Source organism: Tenrec ecaudatus, chromosome 14, assembly GCF_050624435.1.
Source record: "Tenrec ecaudatus isolate mTenEca1 chromosome 14, mTenEca1.hap1, whole genome shotgun sequence".
Classification (NCBI taxonomy): Eukaryota; Metazoa; Chordata; class Mammalia; order Afrosoricida; family Tenrecidae; genus Tenrec; species Tenrec ecaudatus.
Genome location: NC_134543.1, coordinates 39,938,418 through 39,960,445, shown reverse-complemented (window position 1 = coordinate 39,960,445; position 22,028 = coordinate 39,938,418). Strand labels below are relative to the sequence as shown.

Genomic DNA, 22,028 nt, shown 5'->3' with positions numbered 1-22,028 from the left:
AGCACTACTCCGTGAAGGGTGGACAGACAGTTTTCAAATGGATTTTGTAATCCTGATCGCAGGGCCGCCGCAGTACCAGCATCAGGTGGCTATCCCACAAGTTAGGAGCTGAAGTACTGAATCAATCGCAGGAACCATCCCGGGCCCAGAGCAAGGGAAAGGCGGCTGCCTCCACCACTACCGGGGCTGCGTCTCCCAGGAAGACCTCCCACACACTGGCAGGGGGAACTGCTAAGGAAACAGCTTGGGGTACCACTGCCCGGTGCTGCCCTTCCACACACAGCACAGCCAGGGCTCCCTGCTACAGCCGGGCCACTGCCCGGAGCCCTGCAGGACAGTGCCAATTCAACTGTCAGACAGGTCTTCCTCGGCGGCCCAGGGATGGGAGAGGGGGCCGACACACAGGGCACACACTGTGTCCCTAAGTCTCCTGCCTGGGGCTGGCACCGGGTGGTGCTTACAGCCGCGGTGAAGACCACCCGTCACTGTCCGCCTCCAGGGACGCCCTGCGAAGCAGTGAGGAGGTGCTGCCAGGATGGGCCGAGTTCGGTTTCCGTTGTTTTTACCGCCGACCATTTGGGTGGGTGTTAGGGGAGAGCCATGTCTCTGCCTCAGTTTCCTCGTCTGTCAAATGGGGCTAACGTTTGCCCGCGAGTGTGGGGTTTGGTGAGGCTTTGGCTGAGACATGAAGGCTGCAATTGGGCAGAGTGGCGGGTACGCGGGTTCGGTGTTGGTGTTGGCCTGCTAACCCCGAGGTTGGCAGCGCACATGGGCCAACCACGCTCCACAGAGCAAGACAGGACTGTCTGCCCCCTCGAGAGTTCGTCTCAGAAACCCTGTGGAGCAGTCCTCCTCTGTCCTATAAAACAAAACATCACTGCCATCAAGCTAATCCCAGGTCCCAGTGACTCTCTAGGATGAGGGAGCATGGCTCTGTGGGTGTCCGAGGCTGTAACTCTTTACGGGAGTAGAAAGCTCTGTCATTCTCCTGCAGAGCAGCTGGTGGTTTCGAGCCACTGACTTTGAGGTTAGCAGCCCAATGCACCACCACTGTGCCACTGCCACCAGGGCTCCAAACTCTGTCCTCAGGGTCACCAGGCATCAGGATCAACTCGATGGCGGTGGGTTGGGTTTGGCTTGAAGACATAGGGGTCTCCCTTAGGGAAGGACACATTCGAGAACCCAAGGTCACAGCCTGGGGCAGGCGAGGAGCTCTGGACAGCAGGAAGGGACGGAGGAGGACAGGGGACAAGGCACGGAAGGGAGCCGACGAGCCAGCATAACCCTCAGTATATCAACCAAGAGAGAACACGTAGGCACGGCAGAGCTCAGATGGCCCCCCGTTTACCAAGAAACCAATGATGTCACACCTGCCTAACCAAGACGCACACCAGGGGAGGATTCTAGAAAGCTAGGGTGTGCTTGTCAGAGACCAGCCGTCTCTGCAGCCAGTATTTCATGGGTTAATCCAGGCAACCTATAGGGTGCCACCCACTTCAGTGGAAAGAGGTCTGCTCTGGGCGCCAAGTGGTATCACTGTGATCCACCACAGCCCCAGGACCGTGATCTGAGCCTTTTCTTCAGCAATGAGACTCCACAACAGGGAACAATGTAATGCACCTGAAACCCAAGGCAGACACCCCATCCCTGGGGCCGCCTTGTCTCCAGTTACAGAGCACAGGCCCCAGGGATGCTCCCAACCCCTCCCGCGAGAGGAAAGCAGAAATATGCTGGGCATGTGGCTTCCTGTGGGACCAGGTCACCTCCCAAGGGGTTACCCTGAGCCAGCCTCAAAACTCCCTTTAGGGACAGGCAGGACCTGGGGGAGGTGGTCCCCCAAGTGCACCACCCTAAAGGAAGCATTTCAAGGCAGAACCCCCTCCTCTCAGCCAAAAGAGTTACCAGGAAACCCATCATGCCACTGACCTCCTAAGAGCAGAGGGGCCCGTGAGGAGAAGAAGCCGGAGGAGAGCACTGCTCAGAGACAAAACCCAGGAGAGGGCTCGAGATAAAGAAGCCACACAAATATCCTCTGTAGGCAGTAGGGGGCGGGGGGATGGAGAGGTGGACACTTGTCTTGGCCTCCAACCTGCCACTGGCTACTGCCCTGTGGCTTCTATCTGGCGACTCGCAGCCTGTTTGATGGAAAACATGCTGACAGCTTTTCCCCTCTTTTAGAATTGCAGCCCCACAGGACTGTCCCCCGTGCTGGCCTCTGTCTGGGGGAGAGGTGCGCCCAGGCAGGTGCTCTCCACACAGGCATGAGTCAGCATGGCCTGACATTTCTCTGGGGGGGATGGGAAGCAGGAATGAAAGAGGCGCCCTGGCCTGGGCTCTGAGCCTGATTTACCCTCCAGAGCACAGGAAAGGAAGGTCCCAATTCAGGTGTCCACCCACAAGACCACTGGACATGCCCATTCCTCCTGCCTCTTTCTGGACACAAACAGAGCCTCATCATGAACAGCTAAGTGGGGACATGGGGGCCAGGATGACCCTGAAGGCCACCACCTTCACACAAAATCTTGAAGGATTGCTTTTTGGAAACCCGGGACCCCAGCTGCTCTGAGCGTGGAAGGTTCCCCAGTCAAACCCTGCCCCCCTTGGGCTGGATGGAACCTGCGCCTCAACAGGAGAGTCCTAGTAAATGTTCGTTCCCTGCTCCAGAGCCTTGGGAAAGGTCACGCCAGCAGCCTGGCTGCACATGGGCATCATCTTATTCCAGGGCTGGCGTTAAATGACAGGCAACATGAACCTTACTCCAAAAAACATTACCTCTTGTCTGAGCATAACCCAAACAGGACCCCACTCACCCAGGGGTCATGGGGGCATCTATTTGGCTCCTTCTCTCTGAGCTTCAAGCAGAACAGCTCAGAGTTCCCGGAGACGGTGCACCCCTTTCAGACAGCTCCCTTTCTTCTTGTCACCAAAATGCGCCTGCGTGTGACACAGTGAGCGTCCCATCGCCTCTCATGTGCCAGGAAACCGATGCGATGCGCGCGTCCCCCTGAGAGAGAGACTTCATCTGGTCATTCCTTTGTTATCCACACAGACGATCGCAGGGTGCCTATGAGGTGCTGGGACAGAGTGACCAACGGACCAATGTCCTTGCCCTTAGAGAGCTTCCTTCCCGGTAGGAAAGGCAGATGAGAAATAAGTTCATTAACAAGGAGGTCGTTTCTGAGAGTGAGGGAGTTCACAAGGCAAAGCAGGCTGATGGTGGAGTACCGTGAGGAGGTCAAGGGACAAACTCCGTTCCGCTAGTCAGTAGGATCGTCAAGGAGGTGGCCTTGGTTGGAGCTGGGTCCTGAAGGGCAAAAAGGTACCTGCAGGGAGAAGATGTGAGGGAAGAGGACCCGGCAGGCAGAAGACCACATGCTCCCCTAAAGCAGGAACACATTTCAGCCAAGCTCCTAGTTCCTGAAGAGAAAAGGCAGACAGACAGACATTCTTCCACCCTCTGTTACAGTACGCTCCCTCCCTCTCCTGGGCCTCACAAGGGTCTCACTTTCACCAGTGTGTGTGTTGTTTGGGGGCTCTGACCTGGAAAACGCACCAAGAAACGTCTCACACATCAGCAGGCAAAGATCTGAGCCCCAAGCCCTCACTTTCTGATGCAATCTCAAGGCCCTGGATCAATAGGTAGTGCACAGCACGCCACTCCAGACACAATACTGTCAATAATCTGCCTATAGAACATTTCCAAACATTCTACTGCTGCTTTCGACTGCCTTGTACGCAACACCCCCACCCAGAGAACCTCAGTGACATGTGCAGTGTGGCCCAGTGAACTGTGCCTCTCCCTGCCGGGCATCCCTCTGCAAACCCCTGGCTCCATGACTCCCCTCCTTGAGCCAGGTTCCGGACAGTCAGCGGGCATTGATGGGTCAGCCATGACCTGCCAGGCTACTAACCACTGACTTCTCCATCCTCCTTCTCTTGGGTCTACTAACCAACAGAAGGTTTGGCAGGAAGAGACCAGGGCTTGGGGCCTTCGGCGCAAGCATCTTGGGAGGAATAGAGCCTCTAGCTGCATCACAGAGTCAGCAAAGCCAACAAGAGAGTCAACAAACTCCCAGCAAGGGTCTGGTTGGATTGAAGCTGGTTTGATCATGACCTGGCCACTACCAACTAGCCCCAACAAGATGGAAGAGTAACAACCCCAAATCTGAGGTGTTTCGCACAGCACTTGCTCCCTGGGAGAGGCAGTGTGTGCCTACCCCCGCATGTCCTTGTCTCTAGGGAGCCCTCCTCAGGCTTCAAAGCCCCACTCAATGTCACTGTCTCTGAAGCCTTCATCAACTTCCCCAGGAGGAACTGGTCACTACTCCGCGACACCAGCGGATTTAGACGTCCTTCTCATGTAATATTCCAGCTGCTGATTTGGGTGCCTAACTCTCCAACTTGTACTGTGAGCTTTCAGACGGCAAGGCAGACATTCACTCAACACAGCCAATTAAGGGGAAGAATAAATGAGCCTGCGGGTCAATCAATGAAGTCAGTACAGTAAAGTCGGGACAGAAAAGATCGGTGGAGAGAGAACGTTGATCAAGAAAGAGAGATTAGGCAGTGAGCCACACTTTGAAGACAACAGATCTCTACAGAGCCTCGTTCTTTGGTCACGGAGTAAATGCATTTTCAAGAGTTCGTGGAAAAACTACGCACAGATTCCAAAGTGTTTTGTTGTAACCTGTCTGAACCAGATCTATGCTGAGGCACTGAGAAGGCTAAGACATCTCAATGCAAAGAGAACCCCTGTCAGGGCAATGTGACCTCTGCTAAAATTGAAGCAAGAACAAATATCCAATTAATGGTGAAGTTGGGTAGAAGAATAGGTGAACTCACCGATGTTTTACAAAAAGTTTATGGGGACAATGCTCCAAAAAACTCCCACAACTTACAAATGGATAACTTGTTTTAAGACGGAACAAGACGATGTTGAAGATGGAGCCCATGGAGAGGGACCATCAATTTTGAAGGGAAGAAAAAACAACTAATCCTGTTTGAGCTCCAGTTGAAGAGGACCTACAATTCAGTCGACACAATAGACCATTCGATTGGTTCGGCTTACACAATCCTGACTGAAAAATTAAAGTGGAACACACAATTCTGCTCCAAGGGTCCTAAAACTGGTGCACCCAGATCAGCGGTAGATGGAGCAGAGCTTCTGATGGAAATTTTAGCCAAGTGGGATCAAGATGCTGCAGCATTTCTTGGGAGATGAACCGTGCAATGTAATTCTGAAGATGAAGCACAATTAAAAGCAATGGCTACCAAGAGGTAGAAGTGGTCCAAAGTGAAAGTGGGCTGGTTGTGGGCAAAGGTCACAACCACAGCTCTTTAGGGGACGCGCAAGGCATTTTTGCTTGTTGGCTTTCTGCAGGGTCAAAGAAAGATAGAATCTGCTTATAATGAGAATGTTGTGAAAAAGTAAGCCAAAGCTTTACCAGAAGAGTCCTTCTCCGCCACGACATGACAATGCTCCTGTTGATTCTTCTCATCAATCAAGGGCAAGTTTGCAGGCGTTTTGAAGGGAAATCGTTAGGCATCCACTCCACAGTCTTGATCTGGCTCTTTCTGGCTGCTTTTTGTTTCCTAATCTTAAGAAATCTTTAAGGGCATCCATTTTTCTTCAATCAATAATGTAAAAAAGGCTTCCCGGACAGAGTTGAAATTCCAGGCCCCTCAGTTCTTTGGGGATGTAAATGGCTGGTGGCATCCCTTACACACAATGGGGCTTATGTTGGATAATCAGTCTATCTTGTTAATTTTGTATTCTAATTTCATTTTCCCATGAACTTTTGGAGTCCCCCCACATGACTAAGACGGTGTATGGGCTGCATTGTGTCCCTTGGGGATATGCACCCATTTGGAAATAGGTCATGAGGCCGTATCAGGTTCAAGTATTCCTAAAGCTGATCACCTCTGAGTTCTCACAGGTGGGGAAGATGGACACCACATGACGATTGTCCAAGAATGGAAGAACACAGCTACAGAAGCCAAAGGAGACAAGGATCTCACACACACCACCACCACCACCACCACCACCACCCACTTACTTTAGAGCTGACAGAGAGATCACACACACCACCATCACCACCACCACCACCACCCACCCACCCACTTCAGAGCTGACAGGACACACACACACACACACACACACACACACACACACACACACACACCCCCCTCATAGCTGACAGAGGAACAGCCTTCCCCTAGAGCCAGTGCCCCGATTCTGACCCCCAGCGTCCTGAACTGTGAGAAAATAAACTTCTGTTCATCAAAGCCACTCACTTGCAGCAAAGACAGAGGAGAGGACAGCATTCAGAGCATATCCCCAAAGGCGGCCCACCGCCTCCTCAGGCACAGGCCCCCACCTCCCCTCCAGGGTTGGGTAAAGGTATCTCCCGCACCCCAGCGGTTGTCAGCTGTCCAGGCTAACACAATGCCTGGGACAGCGTTACACTGTTGGAAGAACAAGCGCTGCCCAGGGAGGTCTGGCTCCATCACTGTGTTCGTGTTGTGGTCGCATAACCTCTGGGCAGCATTTTGCACCTTCGAGAGAGGAGCGACTCCTCCTGTGGAGCTGGTCCTAGTCTGGATGCAAACATTAAAAAAAAAAAAAGATATCTCCCGCCACAGAGGCACACCCCTCTTAACCCCGAAGCCCCCTGCCTGTGACTCACAGGGGAGGCTAAACCTGGCAACCTGAGGAAGGGCCCCAGCATCAGTCTGGAGCAGCGGTTCTCAACCTGTGGGTCGCGACCCCTTTGGGGATCAAAGGACCCTTTCACAGGGGTCACCTGACTCATAACAGTAGCAAAACGACAGTGATGAAGCAGCAATGAAAATAAGTTTATGGTGGGGGAGGCTCACCACCATATGAGGAGCTGTGTGCAAGGGTCTCGGCATCAGGAGGGCTGAGAAGCACCGCCCTGAAGACACCGGGGCATGAACAATCTGAGTCCTCACTTCTTTCTGGCCTCAGTTTCCCCAACTTTCAAATAGGGTTGATGAGCCAGTGGCAAGGAACTAAATGTCCAGAAATCCCTGTGTCCCCCTTGGCCACACACAATGACAAAGCAGAAGAGTCACAGAGAGTTCAAAGCCCCACACAGGAAACTGGCAGTTTTACAAGGAAACGGGCTCGAATATTAGATTACAGAAGACGACACTCAGAGAAATACTGGTGACGTAGAAGAGTAATGGCCAAATATTGATTTTTCAAAGATCCTCACCAACCTGTCGGGGGGTGGGGGGAGGATGGAGGGAGAGAACGAACAGAATGCAGGGCCTGCAGGGGGGCGAGGAGGGGGTGTTCAACCCCGGGGGTGCACCTGCAGATGAGTGGGCAGGTCTCCAATGCCCAATGTCGGAGGGCACCTCTGGCTTGTGTCTGGGTGAGGAGAAGGACTGGAGGTCTGACAGTGACACCTGGCATACCCTTGATGCAGATCCACCCCCTCCTGTCAGGGCGCCTGCCTGCCTCTCGGTCCTCCCACACTCCCCTTTTACTGACAGGTACTGTCAGCACACAGAGAAGTGCTAACACTCGAAAGGAACTGAGATACAGAGCCAACTCGGGGCTCCCTGGACTGCAAGCTCCCTGATTTCCATCTGCTGTGTTCACTGCTGTAGCCCCAGCTCCAAGTACAGCGCCCGGCACTTAATGGGTGTTCAGGGAATAGTGTCACATGCTGGGTATGTGCATAATGGGCACAGTGACCTCAGGGTACCGTATCTGCGGTTGGTTTGTCTCCACAACATTGTTAGGAGCTAGAAAGACCAACACGGTAACAATTAGCATTTTATCGAGGGCTCTGCCAAGTCCTTACGTCCCTTAGTCTAGGTGACCCCACCAATGGTGCTGGTGAAGAATAGGCCCCAAACTCAAGCCAGACTCACTGCTGACTCACTGGTTGCGTAGAACTGCCCCTGTGGGTTTCTAAGACTGTAACACTTTATGGAAGTAGACAGCCTCGTCTTTTTCCAGAGGAGCGGCTGGTGGTTTTGAACGATTGACCTGGCTGTTAGCAGCCCAACATGTAACCACTATACCACCACAGCTCTAAGATCGGGTCATTCCATGAAGTCTGGTGTTCTGCAAAAAAGGGGGGTAATCACATCCAGTCACAAAATAGAGGACCACACTGTTACATAACGGCATTATATCATGCCGCCACTGCCAAATTACAGGGGAACGTGGTCCAGCCAAACCAACCCAAAAGCTTGATCACTCCCATCAGCGCTGCCCTTACCTCAGACCCGGCATTCTTCTTGCCAGAGAGACAGCGCTGATGTGCAGCATAGTCAGGTGGTAGATTTGTCATTATTGTCTTAAAATGCAAACGACTGCACAGGTGAGTGAGGAGTACATGTGTTCAACATGCTGTGGACGGCTGAAAGAATGAACAAATTGAAAATGGCAGAGGATGTGAACGGACAGTTCGCCAAAGAAGACATTAAGGCGGCCAACAAACATGAAGACTTGCTCAAGATCACTAACCGTCCCAGTGATGCAGATCAAAACGAGACTGAGCTCTCGTCGTGCGAGTGCCGATACCGGGAGGGTGGAGGGAGGGCAGGGTAGGAAGGGGGAATCGATTATAGGCATCTACATATAACCTCCTCCCCGGGGGACAGACAATAGAAAAGTGGGTGAAGGGAGATGTCGGACAGTGTAAGATAGGACAAAATAATAATTTATAAATTATCAAGGGTCCATGAGGGAGGAAGGAGAGGAGAGGTAGGGGTAAAAATGAGGAGTTGATGCCAGGAGCTTAAGTGGAGAGCAAATGTTTTGGGAATGATAAGGGTAACAATGTACAAATGTGCTTTCCACAATTGATTGTGATAAGAGTTGTGTGAGCCCCCAGTAAAATGATTTTTTTTAAAAGACTGAGATATCACCTCATACTAGAATGGATAGCAAAGTCCAAAAATCCCAGAGAATAACCCCTGCTGGAGAGGGTGTCGAGAGATTGGAGCCTGAATCCACTGCTGGCAGGACTGTAAAAGTGTGCAGCGGCTGTGGAGAACAGTACAGTGCTCCCGCCAACAGCTGGGGCAGAAACAGCATAGGCCCGGCAATGCCTCGCCCTGGTGTCCGCCCCAAAGAAGAAGAGCCCGAGGACACGTAGCTCGACGCATGCCCACGTCCATCGCGGCACCATTCACAGGAGCAAGAAGATGCAAACCACTTTGATGCCCACCCGTAGGAGAATCAACACACAGACTGGTCCGTACACACAATGCTCCTCATCATGAAAGAATGCTGATGAAACCGTGAAACGTCTCATGACATGGATGGCGTTAGAGGGCATTAGTCAGTCACAAAAGGACAAATAGTGCATGAGACCATTGTTATAAAAGAAGAAAAATCAAAGAGAAGCGTTGGATTTTTCTTCTTCAAATTTTACAAAACCAATGGCTTCTTCATTGCAAATACAATTTTCCTTTTTTTGAAAAATAACATTTTATTGGGGCTCATACAACTCTTATCACAATCCATCCATCTATCCATTGTGTCGAGCACATTTGTACAGAGAAGGGTTTTTCATACCGAAAGAACGTTGATGGTTACCAGGGGCTAGAGGGGCAGGGAAAGGAGAGGAAGCAGACAGGCTAGAGGCCGGATAGGTGTCAGCTAAGACCAAGGGGAAATACTGTTCTACAGGAGGAAGGCATGAAAGGAGGGGAGGGGAGAACAAACGGTTGGGAGTTTTGAGAAGTTAACCAAATTGCTGAACACAAAAATGATGATCTGAAACGTAAACCCTGCCTAACTCACAATATGAAGAATTTAAAAAATAAGTAAAAAGACAGATCTGTCTTAGGAGCACTGTAGCCACACATTCCTGAAGGGGAGGATGATGCCTTCGTGAGCAGATGCCGCTGAAAGAAAGACCCCAGGTGGAAGGCTCTAGGAAGCAGAAATTCCTCCGCTCCGACGCACAGCGAGCCACCCCAGGGGAAGGTTTTCTCCCTCTGTCAGCTCACCGCCTAGGAGGAAGGTCTGCCTCCCTTCCCAGCATTGGTAGGCTGGCATTCCTCGAAGATCTCCATGTTCCTTGGCACCGAGCTTCCCCTGGGTGTAGGGGTTTTCGGCAGGAGCTCTGGGTCGAAAGGCTGGGCTGCGCTGGCAGCTTTTCTCCCTTCATGGAAGCAGGTCCCTCCTTCTCTGCTCACCAGGGTCTCCCTTTGTTTCTTGTAAGATGAAAGGTAATGCAGTTCATACCCCAGGGAAACACCCCTTCTAGCAGATCAGGGCTGTGGCCTGCCTCAAGGGTATTGCACCCCACTCTAACTCCCCCACCGTTGATTGGCTGATCGCACCCTGGGAATGAATCCATTATCACTGAGTAAGCGCAAGCTTCCAAAAAGGGCATTAAAAAGGTCCATGATCTTTCATGATGCTCACCTTCCTGACACGATTGCTGAAGACAAAGTGGGTGCATAAGCAATGTGATGAAGAAAGCTGATGGTGCCTGGCTATCGAGAGATATAGCATCTGGAGTCTTAAAAGCTTGAAGATAAACAAGCAGCCATCTAGCTGAGAAGCAACAAACTCCCACATGGCAGAGGCACACCAGCCTGTGTGATCACAAGGTGTCAATGGGATCAGGTATCAGGCATCAAAGAACAAAAAAATCATATCATTGTGAATAAGGGGGAGTGCAGAGTGGAGACTCAAAGCCCATCTGTAGGAAACTGGACATCCCCTTACAGAAGGGTCACGGGGAGGAGACGAGCCAGTCAGGGTGCAGTATAGCACCAATGAAACATACAAGTTTCCTCTAGTTCTTTAATGCTTCCTCCCCCTCCACTACCATGATCCCAATTCTACCTTACAAATCCGGCTAGACTAGAGGATGTCTGGTAAAGACAAGAACTGGAAACCCAGGGAATCTAGGACAGATAAACCCCTCAGGACCAATAATGAGGTAGAAGGGGAGAACCAATCACAATGATCTAGCTATAACCCCCTCCCTGGGGGGTGGACAACAGAAAAGCAGGTGAGGGGAGACATCAAGACCGTGTAAGACATGACAAAATAATAATTTGTAAATTATTAAGGGTTTGTGAGGGAGGTAAGGTGGGGAGGGAGCGGGAAAAATGAGGAGCTGATACCAAGGGCTCAAGTCGAAAGCAAATGTTTTGAGAATGATGAGGGCAACAAATCTACAAATGTGCTGACACAATGGATGGATGTCTGGATTGTGATAAGAGTTATACAAGCCCCCAATAAAATGATTTTTTTAAAAAAACCCAAAATTCCATAGCCTTCTGGTTGTATTTTTCCATAGTCTTCTGGAAGAGCCCTTGTCAGGCCAACGGGGATGGTTACACAACTTCCAATCCACTGGGTCATGGTCCAGCCACATTGACACATACTGCAGCCATGCCAAATGGTGCGCCTTCCCTCGCTTACTTTGGACCCGCTGTCTGTCAGAGTGACCAGCTGCTGGAGAAAGACATCATGTGTGGGAGAGGGGCAGTCAAAAGGAGGAAGACGCTAGATGTGACAGATCACACAGGGGGCTGCAGCCACGAACTCACGCACAGCAACGCCCGTGAGGCCACAAAAGCCGGTGTTGTGTTCTGTTCTTCACCAGGTCACGCTCCGCTCTGGCGAGCAGAGCTAACTTAGCAGCACCTCAGAGCACCCCCGCCGGCCTGTGCGATCCTCACAACAAACAGCCTTTATAAAAGTCATTTACAGACGAGGAGACGGTAAATCAAGTCCATAGGGTCACAGACCTAGTCAGGAAGTGGGGAATGCCCGTCTGTCTGCCTGCCATTTCCATTCTTAGCCTGTAGGGCCTTGGGCACAGGGGTAGACGAGGCCTACCACAGGGGCTGAGGCTCACATCACATCACAGCACCTCAGCCTCTGAGACCTGTGGGAACAAGGCAGGGGTCCTTAAACTATGGCCCGCGGGCCACATGTGGTCCGCTGAGGACATTCATCTGGCCCACCACGTGTTTTTGCCCCATTTTGCTTTTTCCTTTAAAATAAGATATGTACAGTATGCATAGGAATTTGTTCATAGTTTTTTTTTTAAACTATAGTCCGGCCCTCCAATGGGTCTGAGGGACGGTAAACTGGCCCCGTTTAAAAAGTTTGAGGACCCCTGGACCAAGCTGTAGCCTCTTATTAGGTCACTCAATACCATCCTCACAGCTCACCCCGTGTCCTTCCACAGCTGGCTCCCTCCCCCTCAGTTACCTCGGCTGAGTCCTTCAGCTGAGCAGCCTGAGCTAACAGCACTTCCTGAGAAAGGTGACACTGGGGCAGCAACCCAGAGAAAGCAACCTCCAAGGTGCCTGTATCCAACCAGTCAGACCGGATTGCCACAAGACCACAGAGCAGCCTTGGCACCAAGGGGGCAGCCTTGAAAGCAAAAGGTCCAGAGACCAGGCTCTGGGAAGGCCAAGGACAGTGCAGGACGGAGGAAACCAACTCCTGGGCAGCCCCTTCACTCCTGGCCATCTGCCACCCTACACACAAGGGGAGGGGAGCACACGGGCCCCAAAGAAAATGTCCACGTAGCTCATTCTCCCCCAGCCTGGGTTCCGTGAGACCCTCGGAAGTTTGCCAAGTTGATTGGTTTGTGCCCCTTCCCACCCTGTCTGGAAGGAAACAAGACAGGAAACAGTGTGGAGCTTGGGCTTGGTATCATAAGCGGGTGGGGGGAGTTGGGGGGAGAAGTGGATGTCAGCGGAGGAACCAGCTCAGAGGCTCCTTGACTGGTTTCCAGCCCTCAGATTCTAACAAATCCCTCCTCCAGACACAGCATTGTTGACCTTGTTAGGAGGTTTTGAATGGATTCTGACTCACAAGGATTTTAAGTACAACAGGTAGAAAGAGCGCCCAGTCCTGCACCGTCCTCACAACGGTCACGTTCATGGTCATTCCTGCCACCGCGGGCCTTGCTCTATTCCACTGCCCCTCCACATTAGCCAGCACGCTGTCCTTCCAAAGGGACTGGTCTCTCCTGGGAAGGGGTCCAAAGTGCAGGAGACAAAGGCTCACCATCTTTGCCTTCTGGTGGTGCTTCTGCCGAGACAGATTTGTTTGTTCTTTTGGCAGTCAGGGGTGCTTCCAAAGTCCTTCACCAGCACCATAATCCAGCCACTGCAGCAAGTGCCATTTGCACTATGTTGTTCCCCAAGCCAAGCCCTTTAAGCCAGCGGTTCTCAACCTGTGGGTGGGGACCCTTTCCCAGGGGTCGCCTGATTCACCACAGTAGCAAAATGACAGTGATGAAGTAGCAACGGAAATAATTTTATGGTTTGGGGGTCACCACAATCTAAGGAATTGTAGGAAAGGGTAGCGGCAGGAGGAAGGGTGGAGACCCCCTGCTTTAAGCCATTGCTCAGGCTCCAGGTGAGTTCCTTAGTCAGACCCGAAAGCGCCTGCCTCAGGACTGGAAACAACAAAAAACGCAGAGGCTAACAAGTGGATTCCAACTCACGATGCTCCCAGGCGTGTCAGAGTCGAACTGAATCCCACAGGGTTTTCGGTGGCTGGTCAGACTGCCAGGCCTGGCTTGCAGGCACTTCTGGCTGGAACTGAAATCTTTTGGATAGCAGCCACGCTTGAAAACCATTTGTACTGCCTATAGATTCTACCTCTGCACCTCCTTCTGCCCTTGAGTTGATTGACTCACAGTGATTCCACAGGACAGAGTAGAACTGCCCCTTGGGGTTTCCAAGACTGTAAATCTTTGTGCGAGCAGAAAGTCTCCTCAGAGCAGCTGGTGGAGTCAAACTGCTGCCCTTGGGGTTAGCAATCCAACTCAGAGCCCACTATGATGCCCCCAAGGTTCCCTAGCCCTGTACCAGGGACCATGCAAACAAAGGTGAGTAAGATTTAGTCGCATCCTTAAGGTACTTGTGGTTTAGGAGACAGAGAGAGAAGCAAGGGGAATGTTATTATTCATTCTCTTTAAAAACAAACAAACACCTTTTGTTCCAGAGTTCCAGCTAAACTGCCCAGAGCCCCATGGCCACCCACTGAATTCCCACCTCTGCCATCTCTCCATGTTCCTCCATCTGCTCCCTTCTCCCTCCGACAGGAACTGAAGAGCAACCCACACTAGCGGGCCTCCTCCAGCATTCCCTCCGGGAAGATTCTAGTCCTTGGGCGGCTCTCCTTCCCAGCCTTCCTCCAGCACTAGTAACAAAAGCCCCAACATCACAGTCCCATCCCCACTTACTGGCTGCCCAGCAGCATGTCTGGCATTGCTATTTACCTTGGACAGATGTGCCCCCTCCCTGCCCCCAAAGGGACTATAAGACCTTTGCTAACAGTAATGATAATGATCACAATCGATCCCTTACATTGGAAGGGGCTTTTGCCAAGGGCTTTCATATACATGAGCTCATTTTGGCAACAGCCCTTTTTGGCCTGTCTTGCCTCCCCAACTAGATTATGAACTCCTGACAGGCAGGGAAAGGTGGAATGCGACATATTCCTAAAATGCATGGCACCCCTTCTTTGCTCGATTAATGTAATAGGAAGAAGAGCCTTGTTAGCAAGTACTTGTAGACAGATAGCACCAAGTGCCCCTCTGTGCACTAACCCCTATGGGGCCAGCACAGCCCCAGGGGACGGAGTGCATGCCTGGGGCACCCAGCCAGAGGCAGACCCACCTGCCAGGCCAACTAGAAGAGAAGGGACTATGATGTTGGAGAGGCAGTGTCCTGGTCCACAAAGGAAGTCTCCTGACCACTCTCCAATAGGCCTTTTCCTGGAATGTTCCGGGTTCTTAAGTCCTTAGACTAAACGGTGCATCACAAAAGTGCCTGTCTAAAGTGACATCAACCTGGTTCAAGAATCCCAATTCTTGTCTTGGCAGTGGGTGGTGAGTTGCCTCAGTTTCCCCTTCTCAAAAAAAAAAGCCCCTAGGTAATTCAACTGACCACAGCAACTCAAAAAAAAAAAAAAAAGTTAGCCCAGAAACTCAGGGGGCAGTGAGATCATGTCAAGGATGGAGGGATCATTGGTGGGAGCGGCTGTACAACTTGAAGAACGGAGCAGCGTCACTCAACTGTACCTGCAGGAGTTGTTGGTGTAGTGTACTGTCTTGGTTTCCATATGTTCAACAACAAAACAAAGGACTAAATAACAAGAATAGAGAGAGAAGTCCCCAGGAAAGGCGCCGAGTATCAATTCACAACATGGTAAAAGATATTACTATAAGGGAAAGCAAAAAGAAACATGGTTTATACACCAAACTCCAAGGCTTTGATGACTATGAGGGGCCAGGGTCAGGGGTGGGAACAAGGAGAGGGGAGGGATAGGCTATGGAGGGGGAGGGAGGTGGAAAGAGAACCACATATATTGGAGGGTTTAATAGGCTATTGCTGTTGATTTAATGTGAGATGGGTTGGGTCCATAGATAGTGTGTCTTAAAAAACAGCAACTTTGTATATCTCTTATTCTGCAAACGTAAATAGTGATCTGAGTGGCTGAAGAGGAAGAAAAGTAAAATTGAAATGGACTGGCATCTTTAATGACAACCAGCTGATCCCAAACAAACCGAAAAACAGTAGAGGACTGTGTCTTTGACCATCCAGCTTGAGCACAGGGACTGAGCATATGATGTGTCTTGGCGTCTCCAGGTCTCGGCGCTGAGTCTAGTATTTAGGATCTGTTTCTTTGACTGGGTCGGTGAATGGGGATGAGATGATAGTACCCTGGCCCTTGACTCCTTGATTGGTACCTGGCTGCCCCCGCCCATCTCCTGGAGAAACGCTCTGCTTCATTTACGGGAAAAGCTTCTCTTCAGCACGGAACTCTTGCTTACTTCCCTGTGAGCCTTAGTTTACGCTAAAAGGCAGACTCACAAGCCTCCTGCAAGCTTTAAATAAGAGAGCATTTAAGGAACCCAGTGGGACCGATTGTCAAAGTCTGGTGTGAAGAAAGGCAGGTTTTCTTCCACGAAATCCAAACTACGAAGCGCCCGTCTGCATGCTGTGGAAAGGCAGAGCCAGCCATCAGAAGCAGAGGAGGAATTTTGAGAAAAGTGTCGAAATCCTAGGTGCTAGTAGCATGGTCCAAGAACCCCATCTTCAGGATTTGGGTCAGCAATATCAGGGTCTGGATATGCTAGCGGAAGAGGGTATGACAGACACACTCCCACTCGATCGATGCTTCCCTCTGCCCCCACAGAGGCTTCTGATGAGTTTCCCACGAGTAAAGGGAGTGCATTTACCTATGCAGCAGGACGGAGGAGTCAAAGGAGAGAGAAGATAAGGTAGAAGTGACATCCGGAGGAGGGAGTGGTAATCAGAGATGTGGAACGAGGCCCCTCTTTATGGGAAGCAGGAAGCTCAGAATCGCCATCTTGGTATCGGAGAAACTGGGTTTCTCAGCTCTCTGCAAGGAAGGGGGCCGTGCGTCTCCCAGAGGAGACGAACACCTCCTACTTGCCCGCAACATTAAGCAGGAGCCCCAAACACTTCTGAAACGGGTGGATGAGTGAAAACAGCCAGGGCAGAAGAACACAGGTCAGGTGCCGCCTAGGATGCGGACTATGGCCAGGGGCCCCCCGGTGCATGTCATGGTCCTGAGGGGAAAGCCCCCGCCCTGTCCAACTAGCTCAGCCCATTCTCAAAACTGCCAGGGCAAATTTCCTGATGTGGGAGCCTGCTGCCCTTTGTCCTCGAGCCTGCAACCTGTCTACATTCCCCATCTGGCTCCTCAGCCACTCCCTCCCCTCCCTCAACCCCCAAGCCGGGAAGCTGTGCACCACCTTCCGGCCTCTCCCCTGAGCCTCCCTGCAGGCCTGCAGCCTCCCTCTTCACCAAGGCTCCACACCTCCACCCCTTGCTGTCTCTTGGAGTTGTCTCTCTTCCAGAGACCCAGCCCCAGCTGGCAAGCTCTCCTGGCCCCAAAGCCCTAGAAGATAGTCAACAAAGAGAATTAGGGCCCCGCTCCAATGATAATAACCAAGATCCCCAAACCAAACCAAAGGAAGAAGGTTCCGGATTTATCCGGCACTCCGTGTCTCTGGCCCGGTGTTAAATGATTTAATCCTCAGAACAGCTTGTGCGGTGGGTACTCCTACCCATTGTATAGATGGGAAAGCAAACCTCAGAAGCTGGAGCGACATTCAAGGTCATGCTGTCCCAAAGGCACAGCTCCAAGTCTGTCTCACAGCAAAGCCTGCCTCTTAACAGGGAGGCTCTGATGATCCCAACCTGCTCCTCCTCTCTCCTCTGGGGGGTGGGGTGGAAGGTTCAAAAGGAAGCTGATTCACCCAAAGCACAATAAACATTTTTGTTTAAAGAAAGCTGCATGCTGGGGCCCTCTCTGGGCATTCCAGTTGGGCTGGTGTTTGTTCCCAGGGGCATGGGCAGGGTAGATAGATGCTGCCCCAGGGCTGACCAAGCCAGAACCTGTTAGCTGGGTGGAGTTCCTTCAACTCTGGCCTCCGAGGGAAGGGCTCTTCACAACTGATGTGGGAGAGACCCCGAAGAGAGAGGGGCCACCAACTCACTCCCAGAACAGAGGGCCCTGGGGAGGCCCGTCTGGGATGCCTGCAGACCCCAGCCCTCTAACCCGGGGATCCAGCACTGCCACATCACACATGTTTCCGAGCGGTGGGTCGCGCCAGCCTTCTGGCCCCACATTCCTCCATCCTCCTCCACCAGCTTCATGCTTTCCTCCAGCTGGCCCAGAGCCTCCTTCTTGCTCCCTGTGGCTTCTCACCTTAGCTAGCCTCCCCCAGGAGATCCACCTTGGGGATTACCTGCGTGAAGGTGCCCAGGAAATTCGACCCCTTGGGTCCCTCCTTCCCCTTTCTCCCCTCTTCCCCCCCCTGCCTGGGTGCATACTGGGGTATTAGTGTGCTGAGGGTACCTCGGGGACTCGGTCCCCCCCACCTTGAGCCTCTCAGGAGATGTCATTTCAGGAGCTGAGAGACAGCCGGCCCCAGCTCTGGGTACCCAGGCCTGGCAGGCTGGAGGTTGTGGCGACCTGCTAGGAGACCTGGGGGCTACACCTGACCCCTTTCTCGGAGCTTCCCGAGCAGGTTACCCAGGGAGAGTGCAGCGAGCGATCCCAGCCCTACTCACCTGCGGCCTGAGACCCCCACCCCGACAGGTAGCCCCTCGCCCAGGCCTGTCGCGCCAGCCACAGCCTCTCGCCCGAGGGGCTGCCTCCCGGGAGGAGCGGGTGGGGCGCCCCCGGCCCTTACCGATGGTGGAGATGTGCGAGGAGTGAAACTCGTTGTCCGTGAAGCGGCACAGCAGGCAGGTCTTGCCCACCCCGGAGTCCCCGATCAGCAGCAACCGGAACAGCACGTCGTACTGCTTCGCCATGGCTGGGGCCGGAGGGGGTCAGGGGGCGACGGGCTCAGGCCCGCTCGGCCGCTGCCATCGCGGCCCGCGCCCCCCGGGGCCCGCTGGAAGGAAGCCGGGCGGTGGCGCGCTCGCCCGCCAGCTCCGTGCGGGGAAGCGCGGCTGCGGCGGAGCCCACTGGGCGCCGCTCGGCCGGCGCGCCCGCGGTGGGAGGAGAGAGCGGGGCCCGGCCCCCGCCCGCCCCTTCCTCGGCGCCGCCGCCACCGCCGGGGCCAGGGGCGGGCGCGCGAGCCGCCGCGCGGGGGGCGCGCCGGCCGGGAAGGGCCCACCTCCACTCCCCTCCCCGCCCCTTTCTCCCGGCACTCTGGTCGGGAAACATTCCTTGGACATTCAGCCTAGGGGCGTGGGGGTGGCCCCCGCCAGCCCACCTCTGCCAAGCCGGGCTTTCGGGGCCATCCTAAGCCTGGGCCCGCTAACTCCGCCCCACCCACGGGGCCCCCAACCAGGCTCCACGGCGACGGGTCCTCACCTGGCTCGAGCCACCTAGGAAGGCCCAGGCATCACGGTGTGGATTCAAACACCGCTCTGCTCTGGAAGTCACCTTCGCCCTGAAAGCCAGAGGGCAATGCTGGAATTTTCTCCCTCAGCCACCTGGCTCCCCGGAAACCCCAAGTCACTGTCGACACCCCTGACAGTCCTATTTTTTTTGCGGGCGGGGGGTGGGTTTGGGGGAGACAATGGGTCATTTCCAAATGCAAACTTTTGTGGAGGTGCATTAAATGTCTGTTCTGGGGACTAAGGTGTGTAGCGCAGGTGCTCACCATGAGAGTACCGTGGTCCGGACCCACTACTAAGAAGTTCTGCGGCGGTGCACTGGGCAAGCCTTCTGGTGAGACCAGAGAAGGAATGGGCCGCCATTCCAAAGTACTTCCACTGAACTGGTTAGCACCGGAGAGACGCAAGTAAAGTAAGCGCTCTCTGGAGCCTAGAAAAAGGCCTAGTCCTAAGAATGGCCATTCAGGGAGAGCAAGTCTAACCCATCAGGTCTTTAAAAAGCAAGGACAGAGAGATTTAAAGAGGGAAGGAGGGAGGGAGGGATAGTAGTAGTAGGTCCAGGAAAATGGTAAATCCACAAAAAATAAAATAAAATGGTAAATCCATTTACTTGGAAGACTATATTTCAGGCAAAGTGTCTACATGTATTATAAAGAAGGGGAAAATCCCAAACCCGATAGCTACTTTGATTACATTAAAACCAGAGCAAGTGATCCTGTATGCTCCATGAAGATCTCTGGCCCAGGTGTGTGCACAGGACTCTGGAACTGAGCACTAGGTTCGAGTCCCACCTCTCCCCAGCTGTGTAACCTTGAGCCAGTTACTTGACCCTTCCGTGCCTCCGTTTCCTCCTTTGTAACTAGAGAGCGCTCGATGGAGCCTTTTCTGACCGATGGTGGCCCTGGACAGACTAGAGCTGACCCCACCACGTCTCCTGGGCTGTCATCTGTACAGGAGTAGGCTGGTGGGCTTTTCTTCTGTGACGCTGCTGACTGGATTCAAAGCTCCAACCTTTCAGGATCATTGGAAAGATAAAATGAGATCACGTATGGAAAGGACTTGGCAAAGAAATGGATACATCGGATGTATAAGGCTGAGGGACAGAGAACACGCAGTCATATTTCCCCCACGCTTCCCTGAGTGCTAAGTGTATCCCACACATGGATATGGATATGGCTGTGTTGGCTATTGCCACACACAGCACCCACAGAGCACGGGCTGCACCCAGCCTGGGCCCCTTGGGCTGTCGCAGCTGCCTTCCTATTGGTCAGCACCACAATGGAGAAGAGTCTCCACAGGCCTCGTGATGGCCGTGAGCAGCTCTCTGGTACAGAAGGGGCAGCCTTCAGTGGGTTCCTCAGTTGAAGAGGGAACTTTTCTTTCAAGGAAATGGCTTTCTTTCCCTGGCAGGAAGGGAAAGAGAGTGGGACGTCCCACACTCACCCAGGGGAAAAAGGTCCATATACTTAATACCATTTCAGCATATTTTCATCATACTGGTCTGACCTCAAATTCAGTACCTTACATTGGCTCGTTTGTTTAAGCATCTAGACGCCCACTTTGGGGGGTGGGTGGGGGGTGGACAGGGAGGTGTCAGCAAAGACAGCACACAGAGGGGTGGAGATATCAAAGCTGGACTTGAACCAGCGTCTTGCACTGACATCTCTGATGCCATCCCCTCGCCCGGGGCACTCACTGAGGCATTTTGACGTCCTCCCAGGTCTGGCCACTTTGCACTGGGGCTGACTTCAGTCGAGCTGGGAGACATGGAAGGAAAGGTTAACATTGCTTCTCCCACAAGAAGCCTCCAAGAATAATTCTCTCAATCACATTTTACTGATATTTCACCAGAGACAAGTGCCAGTCCCTGCCCCCACCCACACTGAGCATGCTCCCTGTTCAAACACGGTGGAAGGCGCTGCTGCTGAATCTGCCATAGCAACAGCTGAATAAAGGCAGAGATGCACCGATAGGCAGCCCACCACCACCGCCCACTCAGCGCAGCTGGGCCCCAAGGCCTCCTGACTAGGGCAGTTCTGGGCCGACCTCTCTTCCAGATGCACACCCTTATTTCCAGTGGCTCGTGTCCTCCCTCACCTGCGGATGGGTGTCTGCCCACCTCAGGATTGGGGCAGGCAGAGCCGACACTACTACTCCCTCCCCGTCATCTCTGCACAGTCTTCCATTGTGTGCTCCTTCTCATTTTTCTCTTTAAAAAAAATGTGGGAAAGAAACCCTGAAAGGATCGGGAAAGTGGGCAAGATGTCAGAGAGAGGTGCACTCTGGGATCCCCAGCTCTGAAGACTCGAAGCGAAGCCACGTGGGTGGCAAACCGTGCTAACACAAATGAGCCACAGGACCCTTTGGGTGCGAATCGCATTCCCCCAGCCAAATGGGGCGGTGATGGAATAATGTCCTTACCCCCCATGATAGGGTTGAATGTGAGCAGTCAACTGGTTGTAAGGGGATGAGGCTGGGATGCGACACATCCTTACCCAGGCCACAGTTCTCAATCAACGCTGAGGGGGTTTCCCTGGATCTCACACGAGATAAAAGGAGAAAGACATGAGCGGAGATGGAGGGACCTACAATCGCCAAGAGAGAAGAGCTGGGAGCCAAGCGCATCCTCTGGACCCAGGGTCCCTGGGTTGAGAACCTCCGGGACCAGTGTTTCCCAGATTTGGGGGGAAGGGTGCTGTCACCATCCCGGGAGGATGCAAAAGCAGGTATCTGCACTCTACCTTGGATTGTAGGCTATTTTACAAAAGGGGTTCATTGCCAAGGGGGCACTAGGCCAAATAGGGTTGGGAACCTAGACCCAGGGAAAGTTTGATGCCGAGACACATGAGGATCCCCAAGGAACACTGGGCCCACAAAAGCATAAAGGAAGTAAGGGCCCCCTCTCTAAACTGAGCTGGCAGAGTGAGACCGTCTTTTTCTTAGTACAGTGGTTCTCCACCTTCCTAATACTGCTACTTCATCACTGTTATTTTGCTACCGCTATGCATCGGGCGGCCCCTGCGAAAGGGTCATTCTTCCACTCCCAAAGGGGTCGCAGCGTGACCCACAGGTTGAGAACTGCTGCCGTAGAGGCAGCCCTCTGAATTTGGACTTGCAGCCTCGGACCCTGAGAGGAAACACCTCCACCGGTTTGTGAAAGC

The 22,028-nt window shown here is 52.9% G+C and overlaps 1 protein-coding gene and 1 non-coding gene across 2 annotated transcripts in view; one reads left to right on the top strand and one right to left on the bottom strand.

The window, feature by feature from the left end:
* The window catches only part of RAB15 (RAB15, member RAS oncogene family), a 30,386-nt gene extending 11,867 nt beyond the window's left edge, over positions 1-18,519 (bottom strand). Inside the window, exon 1 of the mRNA XM_075531161.1 lies at positions 18,210-18,519. Coding sequence (XP_075387276.1) covers positions 18,210-18,333 — 124 coding nt within the window. The 5' untranslated portion in view covers positions 18,334-18,519. The remainder of the gene's footprint in view (positions 1-18,209) is intronic.
* LOC142427067 (small nucleolar RNA SNORA74) lies at positions 6,414-6,612 on the top strand. The gene has a single exon (XR_012779898.1). It is a non-coding gene; the product is annotated as a small nucleolar RNA SNORA74 (small nucleolar RNA).
* Positions 18,520-22,028: the final 3,509 nt, after the last annotated feature.